The 22,850-nt window shown below is 39.9% G+C and overlaps 1 protein-coding gene across 3 annotated transcripts in view; it reads left to right on the top strand.

Moving 5' to 3' along the window:
• AAGAB (alpha and gamma adaptin binding protein) overlaps positions 1-22,139 on the top strand; it is a 30,378-nt gene extending 8,239 nt beyond the window's left edge. Inside the window, exons 2-10 of one of the 3 annotated variants that reach the window (XM_048866099.2) lie at positions 3,641-3,831; positions 4,920-5,016; positions 5,910-5,999; positions 9,207-9,290; positions 14,798-14,880; positions 15,957-16,050; positions 17,730-17,834; positions 18,485-18,534; positions 19,140-22,139. In XM_048866099.2, coding sequence (XP_048722056.2) covers positions 3,641-3,831; positions 4,920-5,016; positions 5,910-5,999; positions 9,207-9,290; positions 14,798-14,880; positions 15,957-16,050; positions 17,730-17,834; positions 18,485-18,534; positions 19,140-19,217 — 872 coding nt within the window. In that variant the 3' untranslated portion in view covers positions 19,218-22,139. The remainder of the gene's footprint in view (positions 1-3,640; positions 3,832-4,919; positions 5,017-5,909; positions 6,000-9,206; positions 9,291-14,797; positions 14,881-15,956; positions 16,051-17,729; positions 17,835-18,484; positions 18,535-19,139) is intronic. The other 2 variants (XM_075133248.1, XM_075133249.1) reach the window with 2 other exon arrangements.
• The last annotated feature ends 711 nt before the right edge of the window (positions 22,140-22,850 follow it).

The following is a 22,850-nucleotide window of genomic DNA, read 5'->3' as shown; positions in this document are numbered from 1 at the left end:
CTCATTCTGTTTTCTTCCCACTGGTCATTCAGTGAAGTTATAATGTTGATTTTGTGACTTTACAATTATTTCAGTGGCAACAGACTGTCAAACAGAGTTATAGCTTTGTTAAAGGATCAAATGGAGGGAGAAGCAGGGCAGAGATAAGAGCTCTGAGACAACTATCTTCAGTAGCAAAAGGGAAACATGAAAATATGGGGAATTTTTTACTAAATGATTGAAAATTTCTGTATGATTTCAAGGTGGTGGTGGTGAACAGCTTTAACATAACTTAAATAACTTCCACTAGCATTGGCAAGCAATTCTAAAAATTCAATTCTGACAACTTTCATAAAACAGATTACTAAGGTGCCAAAACATGCTTTAAAGTGGGAATTAAAAACAAAAATACCCACCACAGTATAGCTACTTCTAGGCCAGACTAATGAATTATATTTTACCTGCATTTGAAACAGTGTGCTACATATACTGGCCCTGTAGAAAAAGAACTGGTATTCATGTATTTAGAAATGCTTCATTGTTTGTTACTTGCCAAAAAAAAGTCCCTGGATTTTTCAAACAATATCTTAACTACCTTGACTTTGCAACAGAATATGAAATTGCAGTATTAGCAATTTGCAAGTAAACTGCTTGTGCAGTAGGAATTGGCATTATTATATACCAGACTTGTTAATATCCTGAGTTTCAAACTAAAGTAAATGATAGTGGTTTGCCGTTGTACTTAAATCTGGCTGCAGTATATCAATATTACAACCCCACCTCCCCCCACTTTACACTAGAAACAAGTGTTAGTTTTGGCATGCAAGGGACACTTTTAAAACAAATTTTATTCTAAATAAAACTGATGTATGACTCAGTGAACAGCTCTGTGGATTTTGGAAGGAGATGTCACCCTTCAAGAGTTTCTCTGTTACTGAATGCTAAGGACAATCTGTTAAAGGGATTTCTGAAGGTTGTGTGTGTAATCCAAATTACTTGAGGAGGTTGAGAACTGAAAATACTCAGTGTGTGTTTAAACAAACTGAAAAGCAGTCCTCTTCCACTAGCCTGTCTAGACGAGAGACTTGGGTGTTTGCATCATAGCAACTGATGGCATCATCCAGCCACCAAACACAGACAGAGTTCTTTTCTTAGGTGTCTATAAGGCCATAAAATGGTGCAGGGTAAATATTGGATCCTGCACAGAGTTTTTGGCAGACAACTGTAGGAAGAACTTTCTCAGATGCTGTTGAAAGTTACTGATAAACAGTATACACTAAATCTAAATATCTTCGTGAGCTAGGATTTTAAACTGTTTGTTTTTAGAAGTGAGGTAAAAAGGTTTTTTTTAAAATTACATATTAATCCAGATTATTTTGGTTAGATGTTGTAGTGGCCCCTGGACTATACTTCTATGACCATGGATTTGCAGACTAACAGTTGGTCACATAATACTAGGGAAGCCAGAATCAAGATTTGTTTGGCCTTGCATTATCTTAAATCCTTTATTTCTTTTGTTTTCTGGTTAAGTGAACATTCTTATCAAACAGAATGGACTTTGATTACATTAAAAGCCATTAGTTCACTCTGACAACAGAAGAGTAATAGGACCAAAAATGATAAATCTTGCTAAAATAAGATGAAAGTTGTCTCGGAGGTTCTATCATATAAAATTTATTTATAAGAAAAGTAGGTTAAAGAGTTAGAATATAGGTGTGGAGGAGCCAGTTTGTGAAAAACAAGGTTTATGAAACTAGATTAGGAAATTCTTTTACAGATTAGTCATCTGTTATCAAGGTCAAATCTTACCCTTTAATTCCTTCACTGCCTTCCTCTTCCTACCAAGCTCCTCTGCTTCAGTGTTGTGCATAACACTTTTGTTTACATCTGTTATGTGCCATCCACTGATGTGTTTGAACAGCTGCTCCCTCCACCTGGTATTTGTTCCAGTCCTTCCCATCTTGCTTCAAATCCCATGGTAAACCCCATTTTCACTATGCTGTCCTTGCCAATGAGACTTTCTCACCTACCTGTATTTAAACTGTTCTCCCATATATTGTAAATGGAATTCAATCAAACTTCTTGGGCAAGAGACTTGGAAAGCACTGCGAGTTAGGCCCTTAGGTGCTTTTAAAAATCCTATTAAGCATCTATCTATACCTTTAGGCACCTAAATACTTTAAAAATCTGACTCTGAGAACTGAAAGACTGCATATTCCATTTCCAGTCCTCTGAGCCTTCTGGTCCCCACAAAACTGTAGTTCTCCGAAAGATTCACATTCATGGGTACAGTTCTATAACTTTTTCAAACTTTATGATTTTGCCCAATATGATCCCAGTTATGCTGACTATTTCAATGCTATATATTTGTAGTTCTTTGCTACTAATTATGATTTAACTCCACCAGGTGGCTGTCAAGCTATGTGATAGCCTCGGCCCTGGAGGCAATACTAACTTAAATGTTATTATGGGCTCAGGTAGTGGACTATTTAGGAGTAAGTTTTCAAAGTGTTGGTTGGGACTTTAATTGCGGCTCCCATAGAACTCTGTATAGGAATCTTGTATAATCTGTCCCAGTGTGTATATAGCTCAGACATTTTGGTTACCTTCCCAGACCCGAGAGAGAGCTCTGTGGAGCTTGAAAGCTTGTCCCTTCCACTAACAGAATTTGGTCCAGAAAAAGATATTACCTCATCTACCTTCTATCTCTCATATCCTGGGACCAACACTAAACTTCTGACAGCTGATAATTTACTCCATCACCTTGTTGTGCATTGTCAGTCATAGTCAACAACAATTTTTGATGACTTGGCTAGTAGTGACATTGGTTGCATGTATTTCATTCCACGCCCTTATAGCTTGTATATTCTTAAAAAGATTGGTTTCAGTGTAGCAGCCGTGTTAGTCTGTATTCGCAGAAAGAAAAGGAGGACTTGTGGCACCTCAGAGACTAACCAATTTATTTAAGCATAAGCTTTCATGAGCTACAGCTCACTGCATCCGATGCATCCGATGAAGTGAGCTGTAGCTCACGAAAGCTTATGCTCAGATAAATTGGTTAGTCTCTGAGGTGCCACAAGTCTTCCTTTTCTTTCCTTAAGAAGATTGTGAACCGAGTAGAGGTTACTGGTACAGCCTCTTGCAAGTATATGAAGTTGGAGGAACATACTTAAACACTGAAGTAAATCTGCAAGTAGGTAGGCAAAAGTGACAAGAATTCTCCTTTTTTGTCCCAGCTGGTAGTTGGATGAGCACACATGATAGAAGCCAGGCCTGCACCTTCAGTATTTAAGCCGCCTTCTTATTCCTTCCACAGAATATCCTTAATGAGCTCCATCGTGTGCATTGTTAGATGCAATCCTGCATAGCATACTTCAGGCTAGAAAAAACAGTATTAATTAAAATAACTTCTTAAAACTTTTCTGTAACTCTTGCTTGCTACAGTATTGATCTCCATGGCTAGCATTCGTCTAGGATATAGTAACAAGTTGGGAAATAAGCTTTTGGAGTCCATACAAGTATTGGTGTTTTTTTTTTAATATCTATTCTGAGTATTACAGTCCAGCTAAATTTAGCCTTATGTCTAAGACTTTTCTAGATGGACTGTACTCTTGGTATTGGCTTTACCATCTCATCATTCATTTCTCTGATTTTTATATAGGTATCATTGGAACAGAAGACCTTGCTGCAGATGTGTCTACAAGTGGGGGTGTGAGATTTTACCCCTGGACAATAGACAATAAATATTATTCTGCTGATATTCACCTGTGTGTGGTACCAAACGAATATCTTGTGACAGCAGAAATTTCTGAATCTGTCCAGGCATTTGTGGTTTACTTTGACAGCACAATAGTAAGAATGTTTTTTGTTCCTGTATATTATCTTCTCATGCTCTGTAGTTGGGACTGTTACTATAATTAAGTCATCTTTATGTTCCCCAGATCCTGTGTCAGGCTGGTCCTGTAATGCAAGTTAGAGGAGCCTTAAATTATGCCTATTACCAATGGTCCTAAGGAACCATTATGGCAGCTAGGGAAGCCACAGTTCCTTGCCCCACCATCTTCCCTTACACCAGTCCCAGGACAAGAGGTAGCATAAGAACTGGTACTCCACCTGTATGCATCAGATATTCCTGCTACACTAGGGCCATTCTCCTCAGACTAGTTATGCTGATTTTAGAGCTGTTTGATGCTAGTTGTGCAAAGCCTGGGATCAGGGTGGATCTTTGTAAGGATTCACCATCACCCCTTTAATTAAAATAAGAGAGCCCCAACATGGCTGGAGTCATCCAAACAGTCTTCCAGTAAAATCAGAATAGGCCAATGGGATTCCTAATATTTCTAAGGCAAAACAAAAAACAAGGAGAAAATGTCTGTTTGGGGTGGAGAACCTTTCACACCATGAACAAGAAAGGGCACAAATCTATTTCAAGCTCCCTCCTATTTGAGGGACACCTTTCACCTGGCACTGCAAGACTGTCTCCAGATAAACAGTTTGCAGCAGTAGCAAAGATAATTCATTAGCTTCAGTGATGCATGAACTTTAAGCCTCATTGAAACTGCTTAAATGTTAAATTATTACAAAGGATTTTTAATTTATGTAATCTGAGCTAGGAATTCACAGTTAATTTGCATATTTTGATATTTAAGTTCCAAACAAGTGAGATTAACTCCGCCACAGAGGACACAGGATATTTGCTATTCCTGTTTTCTCTGGTTAAAAATGCATAGTTTAATATATTAGTATTGTGAACTTATCCTAAAATATACCAACTGTACAGCACAGATGAGCTGGCATTGCTGTTGGAACCTTAACCCTCTCATTTTGTGACTGTCTTTTAACCATGCGGCTTTAAGCATTACATTAACAGGGTTTTAAAGATTCATTTTAAAGTTGCAAAGTGCTTTGAGGTATTCATACAAGAACCTTGTTTCCTCCAGAAATCTGGTCTTGAAAGTGTTTCTACTTGGCTTCCCCTGGCAGAAGAATGGTTACCAGAGGTTATGATCTTGGTGTGTGACAGAGTATCTGAAAATGGTAAGATGCTAAAGTTTGGCTGGAAAAAGTGATCTTGCATGCTGTTTGTTTTCTTGGCAAATTTGCTACAGCTATATCTTATGGTATATGGATAAGAGCTTTAGATTTGATAGGGAGGAGCTGAGTTACTCAAATGGCTGGTAATTGGATGGAGCCTTTTACTTTAATTGCAATTTAAATCCAACCAGGTTGGCAGTGACAAACGTACCATCTGATGGCTGCTTATTTGTCTCCATGACACACTTGGGCTGGCCAGTTCCTAGTGGACAGGTGTACACACTGAAAAGTCACCCCCACATTTGATATCTCTCAACACCACTGCCAATATTCACTGGGAAGTCAAGTTACTGAATGGGCTGAAATACACTTTCCTGTACAGGTGGTCCATACGAGTCAGAGTTGGGGCATATCAGTAGGATCCTGGGTACTGACTGCAGTGTGAAGACAGAAGTGTCAGCCTTTTTGGGTGATTTTCTTGTGTAAATCCATTTTATTGTATATAAGTAAGCTTGGTTCCTGTGTTGGCATGTATTGTGCAAAGCAAATTAATTTAGCTCAGGATCAAGCCCTTAGTAGAAGTAATCCCTGTTATGCCATAATTTTCATTTACATGTCAGTCTCGGCTCTATTTGCAAAAAAACAAGAATTTATACATGATTTTTGAAGAGGGAAACAGAGCGATTCAAGATATGGTGAGTTTAACTCGAAAGCCTGTAGAATCCTTATTTGTGATGTTAGTAATGGACAGAACCCGACTATTTCTGTACTTCCTTTGTTACGAAAGGATCCAAAGCGAGGGGACAGATTTGGGGGGTATAAAAAATTCTGCACATTTGGTATTGCAGAGTTTAAAAAATTAGACATTTAGAAAGCAGTTTGTTTCATAACCTTAGGTGTGAACCGACAAAAAGCTCAAGAGTGGTGCATCAAACACAGTTTTGAACTGGTGGAACTGAGCCCAGAGGAGCTGCCTGATGAAGACGGTAGGGTTACAACCTGTTTTTAGAACGAATAAAATTACAACGCTGATTATGGAGCAGTTGAAAAGGGGCTTTTAATTTGATTCTGTACTACTGGGGTGTCTGTGGAATACTGCAAGTTAGAGTGGTGCTTTTCCTGTCAGGGCTAGGAGGGTTGGTTGTTTCCTCCAGCGTTATCTCCTCCAAAATACACTGCTGTTGATGTAGCACCTACATCAAAACTGTTTTGTGCTCGCTCTTCTGGCTCTGTAGCAGCTGTTAACTAATTCTAGTGCTGTGATTATATACTTGATGGTCATGTATAAAATAACATTTATACTCAATTTCCAGATCCATTTGAAACAAAAAAACTGGTAGAGAGAGTCAAGGGGGGAGAGAAAAAGTATTTTTAGAGCTTTGAGGACTTTTAAAAGCACCAAACATAAAATACAAGCGTTGTTTAATGATCTCTTGTCTTCAGGCTACAAAATTTACCTTTTGAATAAACTTTAATTTTTTGTTTGGGGGGTGGGGGGGTGTGCACGCACGCACACACACAGAGTCTTGCAGGAAACAAACCAGTTTCAGAATCACTTGTATGTTCAAAATTAAAACCCATGAAGCAAAACCGGTTGTGTGTTGTTGACATCTGTGATGAAAAATGTAATATGTTCCGCTCTTGTGGTTGAGTTCTGGCACCCCCTGACGCAGATCTCCCATGTGTGTTGAGAAAAGGAAAGTGTTTACTACTTCAGTAGAGCTAGCACCATCAGCTATATTCCCAAGCATCAGTTATTCACTAATATTTATATCAGTTCAAATACACTGAAGGCAGTGGGAATGCACAGCTGTCAAGGAGAGGTTAATTTCACCTGAAGAATCTCTATGCAGAAAATTACAAGGTTCCATATTTCACAGCGCCTTCATTACTGGTGCTGTACAAGAAGGAAAGAACCCAACTTGTCTTTTAGATCAGTTTGAGTTTGCAGGCCTCGCAGTTAGGGAAAAGAGCTTGTTTTGAGTTGTAAACTGAACTCAACTGATACAGAAGTTACTGGGAGACAATTATGAAACCCCATGGTATCATTTTTAATCACTTTTCAGAGTAGAATTGTACTTTAAAGTTACCAATGCTTTCTTTCAGTGGAAATTTCTTTTAAATGTACTTTCTTTTTAAAGTATGACTCACTTGTTTAGATGCAAATAAAATAAGTAATCTTAATAATCAGCCAGTATGTTAGTTTTTGAGTGGTGATACATAAACTCTAGCTCTCGTACCTGTCTAACATTAACATATTGAATCACTGTGACTCAGACATTGAAGGAAGTACATTCTAATGAGTAACTTGTTTTCCCTGTAAACCTGTTACATGAAATGCTTACCCAGGAACATAATAAAATGGATGCAGCACATAAATAGTGCCAAGAGCGGTTTAAAAATTACCAAAGGAGCTGCTACAGCTGACTCGGAGCTCTCATTACGAGTACAATATCAGTCAGCTACTTTTTGTAATGAGAGCCGGAACTATTAATTCAGCCTCATAACAGTCACTCCTGTGCTTTGTCTCCTGAGAGACCCTGCTCTTTGGCTTTTTGTTCGTATTTTAAACTTAAGGGTCACTGTCACCTTGAAATCTATTTTTAAAAGGTGTTAAAGGTAATCTAATTTACTAGACCTGCCCCTGAGTCATCCCAGAAATGTTCATGATTTTTTTTTTGCAGTCATATTTTCCTATCCTGAAATGTTTCTCTCTCCCTTTTTGCTTTGTGAGAGACCTCCACAAACAGAGGAAACTGACTAATCCAAGGAAATGGTGAAACTGACTATATACAAAGTGCTGTCAGATGCACACAGTAGGCAAACTGAAATAATAAAAATGGCTCTCAGGTTAGAGTAATTTAAGGAGCAACTGAGGTTAGTTTTCAGAGAAGTAATTTTAGGCTTTCCCTGTAATCCTATTCCAATTAATCAATCAAAATATAATCAGGCTTTTTATAGCGTTTGTCCTAGAGCTTTTAAATAGTAGAGCATGGACATTTTATAACTGGAAATGGTCAGCTGGCCAAACATCTCTGCCCTCTTTAACTAGTGAACTGCAAAGGGAAAAAAAATGGGGTTTGCCTCCTTTGTTGTGTATAAAGATCAGATTGTTGGAGGGATGAGGGGTTGATTGCTTTTTACATTAAATATTCAGGACTTGTCATAATTCTAGCAATTTTTTCATCAAGAGCAGAACAGATAGCAATACAACAAGTGACACCTGCCACCTGCTTCACTATAAGGGGACGTGATTTCAGTTCATAGTGTTGCACTTCGTAGCACACGTACCTGTAACTCAAATGTCTCAGCAATATGCAAGGGCAATTTTTGTTAAATATTCAGCATATCCAACCCTTCATTTTAAGGCGGAGAGAGCTCAATCAATGTTGCTTAGACCCATGGAAGACAAGGCAATGAAGTAAAAAATTTAAACACCTGGCAAAAATGTAGGGTATCAAAGAGGCACAAAGGGACAAATGTTTTTCCCTAAGCAGGTTACTTTTTACATCCCTTCACTTTCAGTACCAGTCTGCTCGGCAGCATAAGACAAGCACTCACACCTGATAGGTATTCAGTGGTTAAGTATGTAAGAAAATTTTCCAGTGATTAGAAGAGGTCTGCTCAGGCCTACTTCTAAAGCCTAACCTAATCCTTAGAGGGTTGACTCTTTTCAGACCCGACCCTTCCCGCCAAACCTGTCAGCACCACTGCCACCTTTTCCTTAGAGCTCAGCCTAGTGAGGGCTTCCCACAGCCCCTCTTACCATGCAGTCGGTCTCCAGCAGTTTCCTACCCATGGGTTCTGCGCAGCAGCAGCTGCTGCATGCTTTACTTCTGCCAGTTTGCTGGACAAGTCACAGCACCTCTCACTCAGAGCAGCGGTGGGCCTGATGCTGCCACCACAACACCCCGATGGGCAGGGGGAAGTGATCAGAGCCTCCCTGACCGGACCTGGAGAGAGTTGGATTGTTTTCTGACCTGACACAACCCTGACACTGGTAGTCAGGTCCCTTTGGGTTGGGTTGCACGCTCTAGTAATTGGAGTCTGGGACAGAGGGCTGGTCTCTGTTTCATTTCTACTGTTGATGCACCACGTGACCATTTTCCAAGTTTAATTTTCTACTGTCGTGCATGTTAGGGTTCAGAATAACTTTGATAGAAATTACATGAGGTTTTGTCTTCTTCGTTTAGATGACTTTCCTGAGTCCACAGGGGTGAAACGAATCGTACAAGCCTTGAACGCCAATGTCTGGTCTAATGTAGTAATGAAGAGTGGTATGTAACCAAGGCTTTTCTCTGGTGTAAAGCTGGAATTCTGGATAAGTTAATGCCAATAGTTTTCAGTTCTTACAGCTAGAGTTTAAGTTCAGCAGGTTTTTAAAGTGGAAGTACTAGATCCACACTTGCAAAAGGGTATATAAAAACAGAGCTCCTTCTGAGTGCTTTTGGGGGCTGGCTGTTCAGCAATCTTTTCCAGGTGTCTGGCCTTAAAAGACTCAAAATTTACCATCTCACAGCATTCCCGCTATACTCAGAACTGTTATGTTGTAATGGTTGTATTCAAGCATTCCTTGGCGGTCTTTGGTAAGATAGATAGATCAGGGTCAAATGAAATTAAAGCTCATTCAACCAAAGCTCTGGCAGTGAGGTGGCCTGCCTCCCGTCTGTTCTGACTCTAAAACTTGTAATGAAGCCACCTCTAGTTCACTGCACTTGCCTATCAAGTTTATATTGCCTCACACTGAGTCACAGATCAGTTGTTCTTACACTTTAAAATAGTGGCTAAAATAGGATTGAAGGAAGAGATTGGATTTTCTGAGGAATTCATTCCATGTGTCCCACTTCGTGGAACTGAACGTTACCCTCCCTCCCCAAATACACCCCAAAGTAGAAGCATAAAATAGCACTACCCTATGGTATTTTTAAAATCAGATATTTATACCCTATATTTCTACTGACTCAGCTACTGGTAAGCCAGTGTCCAGACATATTCCATCCTGTACTGTGTATTCCAGAAGGCTGTAGTGGAGACTAAGTTAGCCTACTACTGCTAGTCACTCTTCATAAGATGAGTTGGGTGTGAAAATATACAAAGCTCTCCATTTGTGAGCAATAGAAGCTTCAGAGTCTTTGGTTACATGGAAGTACTTGAGAACAGGAGCAAACATGGAAAAATCATCTCCCCAGGCACTAGGCCATCAGGTAGAGACTGTCAGATTGTGGAAATATCTACTTAGGCTTGGGCTCATTAAAAGGGAGGAGCAGTGCTTGCCTAGCATACTTTATTTTTGTAGTATAGATACAACCATCTTTTCAAACAAAGAACCCTTCAGTTGCCCTTGCAAGTGCATAGACTATCTGAGAAAATGTGGGAAGATGGATTTTCAAGTCACCTCCTCTCTGGCACATATTTCTCTACTACCTTGGCTCCTTCTCCCCGTCCTCCCTCCCCCACCCCACACAGTGACTGAGTATTGAAAGGTCTTTGCTAGTTCCTATAACCGATTACCTAATGGTAGTGTTTTTTCCCGTAGAACATGACTAAGTACTAAACTGGAAATTGATTGTTTTAAATTAACCTGGTGACTGTCGCATTAAGTCAGAATGAGATTTCAAAAAAAGGTTCCAACTTTTATATAGCTGTGAGTGCGGTAAAACCAATAGCCATCCCGAGATGGTGTAAATTATTTCATTAGAGTGGAAGACACTTATTTTGACAGCTTGTTTCCTGGTTTTACATCTTGCATTTGACAGATGTTATATTACCGAAGAGCAGGACTCAGTCATATGCTGAATTCTACATTGGGGGGAAGTTCCCACACATCACTAGTGTATTTTGTAAAGGTCAAACTTGTTTAGAATCCAGATTTAAAGTTTCCACTATGCAATAACTACATAGCATTGCTGTACATTATTACAAACATGTCAGGAAATGAACTACATTTGGACTCTCTCGCTGCTTGAGCATACTTTCAAAGGGGCACGACCGAGCTCAGTGTGCCTAAGTAAAACATTGTACAACCTGTAACAATCCTTCGTTTTCAACTTCCTCCTGATCCTTAAAACTGGCTGCAGCAGAAATAAAATCTTAGCTTCTCTGTTGGCTGACCCCTCACCACCAGTCAGTGGCTGCCTGGCCTTGCTGCTTATCCTTCTTTGTGTGAGGATTTTTACAGGAAATGATAGGATGATTGCATAATACTAAGGATTTCTTCTAATGTACCATACCTTCTAAACTAGGATTGGCCATCAAGGCTACATCACAAATACCTATTTTAGTTGCTTTACTTTATTCAGTAGTTGCCTTACTTTAAAATCAGAAGATTCAGCTGTTTTTTACATTTGTAAGAAACTTGTTTTAAAGAATGAATATATTAAATTAATTGTTGGAACATATACATGCTTTCGTTTCTCCAGCAGTTCAAATTGTAACTGGAAGAGCCTACTGGAGCCTTCTTTTCCTCCCTCTCCCCTAAGAACATGTTTGATGCCTCTTCCACACTCATCTCATAAATAAGGCAGTACAGCTCTCTATAACAGAGCGAGATGATAGAGCAAAATGGGTACTTCAGTATAGGGTTGAATGGTTACAATTCAGCCACATAATACTGAAATAACTGTTTTGTGAATAAAGCCTTGTAACTGTGAACTGAGTGTCACCGGTGCAGCGCTGTCAGCTTGGTGTACTTCAGTGAAGGGAAATGCAAAACGAAAGGAAAATAAATAGGCTTATCTGAGAGGCTGTGCAGAGTTCCATCCTCTGGCAGGGGTAAAGCAGGTCCTTACCTGTGTTTGGTCTTGGGAGTCAGATGGCTCTGTCACCTCCGGGGGTTAGGAGGGGCAAACAAAGTTCTTCGATATAAATAAAACACTCCCTATTCTTTGATGTTCAGGATCAGGCTGAGGAAGTGACTGGCTCTGCTGTCTCCTTACAATGGGGGAAGAGGAACAGGATACTTGCTGCTTTCATTTGAAAGACTCCTCCAGCTGACCACCTTTCCTGCTTAAGTACTTGTTCCAATGAGCCCAGGTGGAGACTGAGCAGGTTCACTGGGGTGGGGCCAGCTAACTAGTTCTCTCCTTTTTGCAGGCAGCTAACCTCTTCTCTGCCTGCTGTAGTGAGGTATGTAAGCCCTATTGTTTGAACAAATGCTGACTTAACTTCCAGTGGGACAAAGCAGGCATTTTTACTCTTTTACACAAGATAAGGATTGTCAATCTATCACTCTGATCCAGGACTAATTATTACCTATTCTGAACCTCAGACCAGACAATTTTGGGGACAAATTCCACATCTTGAAGTGGAGGAGAAAGCTGTTTAAAAGCTGCTCAGCAGTGTAGTGTGTTCATTTTGCAGTTGTAGAGCAGGATTAGTGGGCAGAGTGCAGGTGAGGTAGTCAAAGGTGCAAAGTTAACACAATCTTCAGCTGGATATGGCTACAACAGATGTGTGTGGGGGTGGGGAGAATGTTTCAATAGAAACCAATATAGTAAACATACCTTGGCTGCCAAATAAGCAAGTGTGGTGCTCAAAATGATGCTGTGAACACAGCCAGCCTGCAGTTCACAGCTGTTGCAAACTTTGCTTTTTAACTTTGGCATTTGTGAAGCTGTAAAGAATCTGCTGTTGATAACCTAATAGAACCATAAATTATGCCAGTTATTTCTGAGGGAGGGAGTTAGCTAATTTTTGGCTCCTGGTTCATAGAAAGAATACTGTCTAATGCTTTGCCCTGTTCCAGAGCTGTGCCCAGACGATAAAATAATTCTGACATCCAGTAAAATGAGTTTGTAGGGAGACTTCTCAAAGGTGTAACTGCAACTCCAAGGTCTGTGTCTGCCTACTCACAGCTTTAGAGAAACACAGCTTCCTGCTCACAAATCATTGCTGTATGGGGCAGTACTTTCAAACCAATATGTCAAGTTCCAAACAAGCTTGCAGGAGAGGGTGCAAATCCTTGTGTCATTTCTCTATATAACATGAGCTCTAATTGTAGAAATGAGAAGCCAACAAGAACTATACTATTACATCACAAAATCCATGCCTCTGCACAGGCAGGGATGTTCTCTCTTGTACCGGCTGGACGATAATGGCCAACCTACTTTCAGATGACTCAAACTGGTTAATAATCTTTCGTTTTTACCACTTCTCCAAAAGACAGCTTTTGCACAGCCTACAGAAACTTTTAAAAACTACTCTGTTGGGCTGTGGGTTCCAATATATTATCACTTCATCTGATGCTAATTTAGTTGGCATACCTCAGATGCTTTCACGCATCTTGCAGCCCAAGGTTTTTAAGGAGATTCAGTCAGCTAGACTGATTCACTTCTTCCCTGGGGCCTCTGGCAAGTAACCTGTTTCATCAATAAAACTGCATACAGCAGAGCCAGTTTAAACAAATACTTGGTAAAAGACTAAAGTGGATTTTTAAAAAAAATCAATCACTAAACTCAAGCACACAATGACAAATTTTATTAAAGGGGAAAGGAGGTCTTTGGAATTATTTGAGGGATTTTTACATGTTTTCCAGATAGCTGATGATTTTGGTTTAAAAAAAAAAAAAATCTTGTATAAACTACAAATTGAATTGGAATGTGTATAAAAATTATATCATCCAAGCTGGAGCCTAGAGTTAAGTCATTAGTGCAATGTTAATGTAGGGCAGATTTCTTTTAAAAGTTTAAAAAAAAAAAAATTCTGACATGAAATCTTGCATTTTGAATTATAAGCAGAATGTTATGTTCTTCTAACTTTTCAGTTGACTAAGCCCTCTGTTACTAATAAAATACTTTAAGTGCTCTGAGTCCATTATATTCAGCATGCAAATAATTATAAATACTTATGTCAGTACCAGCCCTGCAAAAATATTTGTCCTAACATTTAATGTTGCTTGTTAAATTTGTCTCTGCTTAGTAATACTTAGCAGTTTTAAAACCCATCATGCTCGAGGTCAGAGATGGGAGGGTAATGACCTAGTTTCAGCTTCATGGTGCTGGCTTGGTAGGATTTTTTAAAATATTGTTAAAGTACACCGTGTGTTCATAAAAATTGAGTGTCCAGAACATCATACAGTCTGAGTAAACATTGTACTGTGGCCAGTGGACCCGTACGTTAATCCTGCATAAATTTAAAACTATTGTTCATGACATTAAGGTATGTCAGATTTAGAGGATAGAGCTGTATATAAACAAAGGCTTTTGTTGCATTTCCTTTGCGGAATAACAGACATTCACCTCCATTGATGCTGCGTGTGGTACGTGAAACAAACTCCACCACCCTTGTTACTCACTAGTGTACTCTCCTGCTGTGTTCTGAAAATCATACTGAACTGTGTTTCTGTCAGGGGTGTCTGGTGGAATCCAAGCATTAACTGGTACTTAGAGACCAGGACATACAATATCCAGGCCCACACTCACTTTTTAACACCTCCCACGACCCTTGTCCCCACTCTCGTCACTGATTTTAACACTTAGAAATAATGCTGCCATGCCAGTGTTTTTGGACTCAGCCCTGCAACTAGTGGGACTGCTCGCACGCACGAAGGTAAGCATGTGCGCAAGGGTTTGCAGGCTCAGGAGGACAGTTGTGCTAGGCCCCAACCTTATTTTAAATCAGCATCTTTTAGGGACTTCATTTTTTGTAAACTATACGGGCATAGGTTTATGTCATGATTTATATACTGCTTTAGCTATTTCCTGTAACAGACTTCATCCTATCTGCTGAATTGCTCTTTGGGAATAGTGTTGCATTTTCTATTAAACTAATAGCTGTTTTTCTTCAGACAGGAATCAGGGCTTTGGCCTTCTCAGTACGCTAGCAGGTGCAAACTGCAGCATTGGGTCAGAAGAGAACCAAGATACAAAAGTAAACGTTCTTATTTCTCACTTTTTTTTAAATCAGTGTTTTTCCTCTCTGCCCTGCCTCCTCCCTGTCACACAATGTGGTTACACCCTTTGTCTTCCACCTTCATTTTCTTTTTCCTCAAAGGACACTTCATGTCCTCTCTAAATACAATGTTAAAGGAAATACCCTCTGTAAATGTTATGAGGCCTGAAGACTTGCAGCCTGCATTTTTCTCAAGAAGAAAAGGAGGACTTGTGGCACCTTAGAGACTAACCAATTTATTTGAGCATAAGCTTTCGTGAGCATAAGCTTTCGTGAGCTATAGTTCACTTCATCGGATGCATACTCAAGATTACCTGTAAGATGAATGCCCTTAGTAACGGAACAGCTGTCAGCTTGTGGCTGCGAGCTGTTGCACAGCACAGTTCCTTTGCGCTCAGTAACTTTCCCTGGTGAAACTTGGTTGAATTTTCAATGTGGGTGTTAGTCATAGGCTCTCTGACATTTGTGTAAATGCTTTCCCTCAGACAGCAGGCTGGAGCCAAGAAAAAGTTATACAAAATTCTAGTCAAGATGCTGGGGTTTTTTCATTTATGTCTGGGAGTAGTGTTTGTGCCAGATTAGAGCTATGGTTTGAGAGGTTATTTTTCAAAAGCCCTAAATTGTCTGCAGGAATATCATAGCTCAGAAAAATATGTATCATGGTAGCATTATGTACATCCACAGTCCTATACAGCACTTTGGATGAGTAAAGATACACAAGATAGGTGCTCTATCCTGAAAAACTTGCATTTCAAGATCCATATGAAACAATCCCTTGAAAAGGCTAAGCTTTCAAGGGAAAACACAAAGCAACTGAATTCTTGGTGTTGCTACACCGCAACTACGTTTGATGTGTAGCTTTAAGTCTTTCACTCAGCTGAGATATTGTTTAAAAAAAATGATTAAGACTATCAAGAATGCTTCTCCTAAACGCTCGTTAGACTTTCATAAATATCTGACTCTCTGAACTCCTCTTGGCTTCCTGAATGTTTGAACTGGAATAGAGAGAGCTGTTTCTTCTTGGTTATAGTAATAACTGGTAGTTTCCCTGACAGCCCCATCCACCAGCAGTGGACAGAGCAGAATCTCATTTAGACAACAGAGGAGATGCAGCTAGCACAAACAACTTGCAGATTGACAGCATTGTAGGTAAGTTCTTCCTTTGCTTAGTAAACAAAATTCTGATGAGTTTTACAGGGTGAGGTAGAAACTAAACCATGATGTGTACAAAAAAGGAACATTCCCAAAAAAACTGTGTGGGAAGAGAGCCATTACTCATTATAACTGGATGATTTTGTGGCTTAGTTCTCTGGCCCATAGGGTAACCAATATCAGAATAGTTTCCAGTTAGAAACTGCATAATAGTACTTCTCTAAAGATACCACGTTGACTGGATGCCTGCTCTTGGGACTTTTAAGCAGAAGACCAAGAACAGGAACAGAGTAAAAAAAAAAAACAAAAAAAAAACACCACTCTTCAGAGAAGTGGAATTACAGATAATCAATTTCCCCTTTTTTTCCCAGCTTGTTTGTGGCAGAACCTTGCTTTAAAGAGACAGTACACAAATCTATGCCTCATTTTTTACATGTCCTTAGCCTTCATTGCTGTCAGTAGTTGACATTTCCTACCATTCAATCAAAGATTTTAGCATATGTTTGTATTCCCTATTAAAAAGTTGACATGATGAACAACATGCACATGCAGGCATATATGCACCCCTATGCTAGATAGTTACAGAAGGCTAATGGTTCCTGGCCATCCACATCCTCTCCCCAAAGATAATAGCATAATTGGGGTTGGGGTTGCCAGAGCCCCTAGAAACTAAGTAACCCTCTCATCAAAATCATGCCTCTTTTTGAGAAACCAAGGCCCAACCCTGCCAGGAACAGATTCCCTCAGAATTTAAGACAGAGGTTCCACTTGCCATATTGCTAACTCAGAGCATTCAAGTCTTTCTCCACAACCATGAGGGCTAGAAGCATTTTTTTTTAAATGAAAGCTGAGATCCTCCTGCATGACTACAGGAGCTGGGGCTTTAAGTAAATCTCAAACCATCACAAGACTATCACTATCAAGTTGTGAGAGCTAGCAAAACTACACTTATCTCAGAGTAGCGACCAGCCTCATCCCCAACCTACTCTTCAGATCACTGGAAGAGAACATATAGTTCCATGGATGCCTCTGCTTCTGATGGAAAGAGGTTATAGGCTTAGTTCTTTTACAGTATGGAAACAAAACTAAAAATATATATTTTGGGGTTAAAACCAGATTTAAATTGTTCCCTGTTCACAACACTGAGTGTATAAATGTAAAAGTCCCTAGCTTCCAACATACAGTATTTAACTTATTGGGCTGGGATGTATTAGAGGGGACTAATATGAGAACTTTTAAACTACCTGGTATTGAGTGCTTAACAGGCATTGTCCAAATCCTAGTCTTCTGGGGATTGATGGTGATGTTTAGGCAAAAACTAAGTCAGCACTTCTATTTGTAATGATCCCCAGCCATTTCTAAGGCAGATAGTGTTAAGACCAGCAAGAAAACTTGTTACATTTTGACATTTATAGCCATTTTAAACCATGTTCTTGAACTTTGTCAGATTTTAAAACACCTTGTAATGTGTGTCACGTCAGAACCGAGTAACATAGTAATTAATGCCATGAACCAATGGAAAATTCCAACCTTTTATCCATCACATTGCAAAGGGAGCCAGGAGTCTTTCATTAGTACTCCATATAAAGTTTAATATCCAGCAATTTATCATCAAACTAATGTGCTATCTAGCAGGAACAGTCCCACTTAGATCAATGTTAATATGCTTATTTCAGATCCCATGTTAGATATGGATATTCAAGAGCTAGCCAGTCTTACCACAGGAGGAGGAGACCTGGAGAATTTCGAAAGACTGTTTTCAAAGCTGAAGGAAATGAAAGGTACTGTAAATGAAGAGCACACCATCAGTGACTGAACAGTTAATAGTCAAAAAGCCAGTTAGCAGACCTGGGAACTTCATTGCGTCCATGTGAACATCTTGAAAGTTATTCTTGTAATGGTTGAAATCTTGTTGAACACTTTGATCTGTTGTACTTCCCTTTTCATCTTAACTAGTATTGATCTTGAAAGCAGTAGTCCTTTGTCAATTAAACTCATCATTGTAGGTAAATAGTGCTTTATTTTTAAGAACATCTAAGTAGGTCCCACTGGAGTAGCTCAAACATTCTGCACTAGTCTTCTTTCGTGATCTTCTACTCCACAATCTTCTATGAACAATTCCATGACAAGAATTGTGATTAAAAAAAAATAGAACTTCATGCTAATCTTAAGGTTTAAGGAGGTTTAGAAATGGTTGTGAGGTGGAATCCAAAATACTTAAAACCACTGAATTTCTAGCATAGTTGAATTTTGGAAGTCCTCGCTAAAGTCTCCACTCTCTCTCTTTTCCCATGATATTCCAGTAGTTCAGAAATAACTTTCCAATCCCTCTTGGAGCACTGCAGTAGGCCATCTCTGTTTCTCTCAATGCTCAGTAACTCTGCTAACCCTTGAGGGAGACAAACTAACATTACTCTTCTTTTCCCTACAGACAAGGCAGCAACATTGCCCCATGAACAGAGAAAACTGCATGCAGAGAAGGTGAGGTCTGAAACAAGAACTTAAATTCTCCAGAATTCTCCAGCTTTGCGTGTTCATGTTTCTAAATAGCAGCTACTCTTGACGACATTTAGCAAGGCATGACTTTATTTCATAAATAGAAAAATAGATCTGCTCCTGGAGTTTTATACATATAGAGCATCTTCCAAACAGAATACAAATGATCTAATCTGGCCAACAGGCTTGCGAATGGGCCTGCTGCTGATCTCCCAGGAAAACGGCAACAATCTGGAATTTTAAAGTTGAGGGCGGGTTACAGTTATCGGAATTTCAGAAATCATGCAGTAGAACTGAAGGCTTGAACCAATTCCATTGAAGTCAGTGGAAAACTCTCTGACTTTAGTGGGAATTAGATCAGACTTTAACAAATTTCACAAACAGATTTTATCTTGCAGAGATTCCAAAGCCCTCTAAATTGTCACACCCATTTTGTTGGGATTTTAGCCAGAGAAAGAAAATAACATTTCAGCGAGGAGTACTGTATATAGCTGTCACTACCGTGTTTAACTCCTGGTCACTTTACATTTATTAGCATGTAGCACAAACTTCAAGTGTCTTGAGCTTGTTTTGCTACCTTTGACCCACAGGTGGCCAAAGCATTCTGGATGGCAATTGGAGGAGACAGAGATGAGATTGAAGGCCTCTCCTCAGATGAAGAAAACTAAGTTCTCTGTAGCTGTTTGTAGTAGACCTGATGCAATATCCTAAAAGTTAATGCTGGACGTTTCCGACAAAACTCATTTTTTGCTGAAGCTGCTACTGGACTTCGTTTGCTTAGAAATTAAGTGATCCTCCATGCTTATCATTGAGTAATGCATTCCATAACACCTGAAACTGCATTAGATTGTGTTTGTTCTCCTGCCTGTATTCTCTCTGTGTGTGGCTATATTTTTAAGGCAGTGTGTACCATCTTTACCATAAGTAGCAAACCAGTTTATATTTTCCAAATAACCATTTTTGTTGTTTCCTTAGAGTTTTTTAAAAAACAAATTCACCATCTGTTTTTTTTCTATGAGGTTGTCAAATCAGTACTTGAATCTAAACTCAAGATTTGAGGCCTGGATTGGTCTCAAGTTTTTATGTAGCTTTAGAACTAATTTACTGGTTTAAAGGAACCAGACTTGTTTGAGCCAGGAAAAGAAAACTGCTGAATTGCACTCTATTGAGAGATGGTAGAGTAAAGCCACAGGATTAGTCCTGTTAACTGATTGCCATCAATGTTAAAAATGACCTAGGGAAGGGCACAGGCCTAGTGCTGGTGAATTTTATCCTAAATACTGAGTAAAAGCCATCACCTCAACAACACTAAATTGTCACATGACATGCCTTACAGCCTTAGGCACCTGTATTTAATCGGGAGACTAGAAAGTATTAGAGCACCAGCAAGTGGGAGGAGTATTGCTTTGTAGTGGTACTCAGTGCTAGAAAAAGTATAGTAGATTAACAATGAGCGTACTTGGCAAAGTATTCCTCTTCCCCTCTGCCTCATTGTAGATGCTCAGTCTGAGTGTCTCTTTTCCTCCCTGGACACTAGGAAGCAAAGATTGACTGGAGATGCATTTAGAGTGTAAGCATATCAGGCACCATTGAGATAATCACCATAAAGACAAGAAATCTGAAAGGAAGAAGGTTGGGGATGGGGGGTAAGAAGGTAAAGGAAAAGCCAGTTACCAGTTTAGTCTACTTTTCTCATCAAACATAACTAACTCTCATCAGAGAGCAGATAGGGATTCAGTGAAAGGAGGTGGGACCTACCTTAAACAGTGGCCCATAAAACATGTCTTTCCATGCTAGAAGAGAAAAGCCACTTTAGATGATGCAACCAGCCGTCTTGCAACTATTCAGCACAAGGGCCCAGGCTTCTTTAATGCCTCTCAGGCTTGTCATGTGCCACGCCCGGTATTCCCTAACCCACATGAAAATAGTCCATGTCAAGACAATCGTTTTTACTTTGAAAAGAGAAAGAGCTTTTACTTTTCTGATACTTGAGCCGCAGTGTACATTAAATTTTAGGGATTCTTGAGCCTATACTTTCAGTGAAACTCCATAAATGCATCCATAAAAGCTGAATTTCTGGAAGCCCTATGACAATAGGGTCTTTCGCATCCACAGAACTTGGTCTATTCTTTTGATCCTGGGTTAGGATCAAATGAAGGTGAAACAGGAGGGTGGCAGGAACACTCAAAGCCACAAGTCAAAACTGAAAATTGTGACGCCATTATGAATAGCAACTAATGCTGCTTTGATCATAGTTGAGGCTCAGCTGTAAGGGCTTGCCACCTGTGATTCCATCACAGCAAAGTGGACCTTTTTGAATGGCGGTTGCTTTGTATGGAGAGACCTTACACTGCTTCCTGTCTCTGTGTCCAGTCATTTGTGTGTTTCTCCTGGGACTGACTTTGCAGGAGCCATGGGAAAGTCTCAGACCTCCTCAGGCAAGAGTCTAAAGAGAGAGGCTGCAGGGATGGATCTGATTCCTTATATGCAGAAGACTGTGCTGGGAGGCACTGCTCTCTCCTCAGAACCATCCTCCCAGTCAACAGTGTTGGAAATCAAACTGAAGGGGTTTGAGACAACTCTCCGCAACAGCTCTCTTGTTCTGTTCTTTTCCATCTCATCCTGTTCTATCCTCTTCTGCAAGCAGAAAGAGCTTTGAGGAAGAGATCATGGAGTTATATTCTGTTGAGTTATAGTCTTTCATGCCTCCTTGCTTCGTGGAAGGCAGAGACTTTACCCTTTGCTAAATATTTGGTCAGGTGGTGGGGAGGCATGTGGCAAAAGAGTAGAGAAGACTCATTTAAATACCCTAAAGAGCAGCATGCATTTGAATGCTCTGTAAAGCAGATTCACATGATACATCTGGCCGTAGTTTAAAATTTAAGATCTTGACTGACTTTTTTTTTTTAAAGTGCTGGCAGGTGAAGCAAGAGACACCAGTAAGAGGTAAGAACCCAAGGCATGCAGGGAATGAGTACACCAATCCAACCTAACCACCCTGTCTTCCTGCTAACTGGGAGGGATATTTGGGGTAGGGACGGAGGGGGGTGAGAAGTCTTTAAAAGACCAGCACAAGTTGATACGATTGGCAGGAAAGTGCCAGGACTCCCAAACAGCAGTAACTAGCCAGGATTGTCAGCACAGTATGCGCTTCCACTGCCACTAGTCCCTGTAACGGCCATTTGTTTCCACGGGTTTTAACACTTGCCCCAACGTGTCAGCACGTCAGGGAGTGCTTTGGAACAGCTTAGTGCTGTAAACTTGTATCCCAGCAGTTGAAGCACTTTAAACAAAAATCTATTCGAGTCAAACTAGCTGTTGTGGCTAGAAAATAGGATGGAATTAAATTCAGCGATTCTTAGATTATTGAATTGTATTTTTTGAGATAACTTGTGTGGTGGTTTTTTTTTTTTTCTGTTTTTTGGCTGCAAAGTTTCTTACAGTAAAGGTTTTAGAAATAAATAAAGCAAGTGTTAATGGAAAAGCAAAATGAAAAAAGCTGCTGTATCCTTTTGTTTAGGGTTTTCTTTAATGTGTAAACTAGCATTGTAAACATGGAAATGGGCTGATTAAAATGCTATTTAAATACATCTGTAACAGTTTGGAAATCACTTTTAATCTCATGTTAGTAGTTAAAAAAGGACATGGCTTGCAACAGGTGAACTTTCCTTAGCTCTTGGAAAACTGGCATCCTAGTGGCTCCACTGAGCTTTTGATCAGGCCCTTTAGTAGTCTACTTAACTGCTTAGGGTAAAGCTATTGGCTACCAGAGATTCCCTTTGCAATTTAAATTGGACAAGCGTACCTCCCTCCTGCTTAAGCCCTAACACAGGAAGGCACTTAAACACTTGACTTTAGAGGGATGACTCATATGGTTAAAGTTAGGCACGTGCTTAACTGGGACCTTAAGCAGTTGTGCAGTACTGCTGTAGACGGTCAAATAGCTGCTGGTTTTTGCCCAGAAAAATAGTGTCTTGAAGGATCCCAAAGAAAAACCCTGAAGCTGCAATTAAAATGGAAAGTGTCAGTTACTTTGGCTCCCGTGCTGCCACCGTTGCAAGGCCGTTTGTGAAGGGCCGGGTTTGGGGATCAACAGAAACCCTAACGCTGGAAAGGGTTAAGGTGAACATTCCAACCCCCCTCAAACCTTTGCAATCAAGAAAATTCAGGTGAGGATTTTAGCTAAGTAAACTTGGGCTTCCACAAGACACCAATAATTAGCTTTTAATATGGTGTAGCTGCTACTACCCCCTACAATATGAGAAGACATACTGTAAAGGGGTAAACTTTCAGAGATCCCT

Source organism: Caretta caretta, chromosome 10 (assembly GCF_965140235.1).
Source record: "Caretta caretta isolate rCarCar2 chromosome 10, rCarCar1.hap1, whole genome shotgun sequence".
Lineage (NCBI taxonomy): Eukaryota > Metazoa > Chordata > Testudines > Cheloniidae > Caretta > Caretta caretta.
Note: the sequence above shows the minus strand (reverse complement) of the source record. Positions and strands in the feature narration are given on the sequence as shown.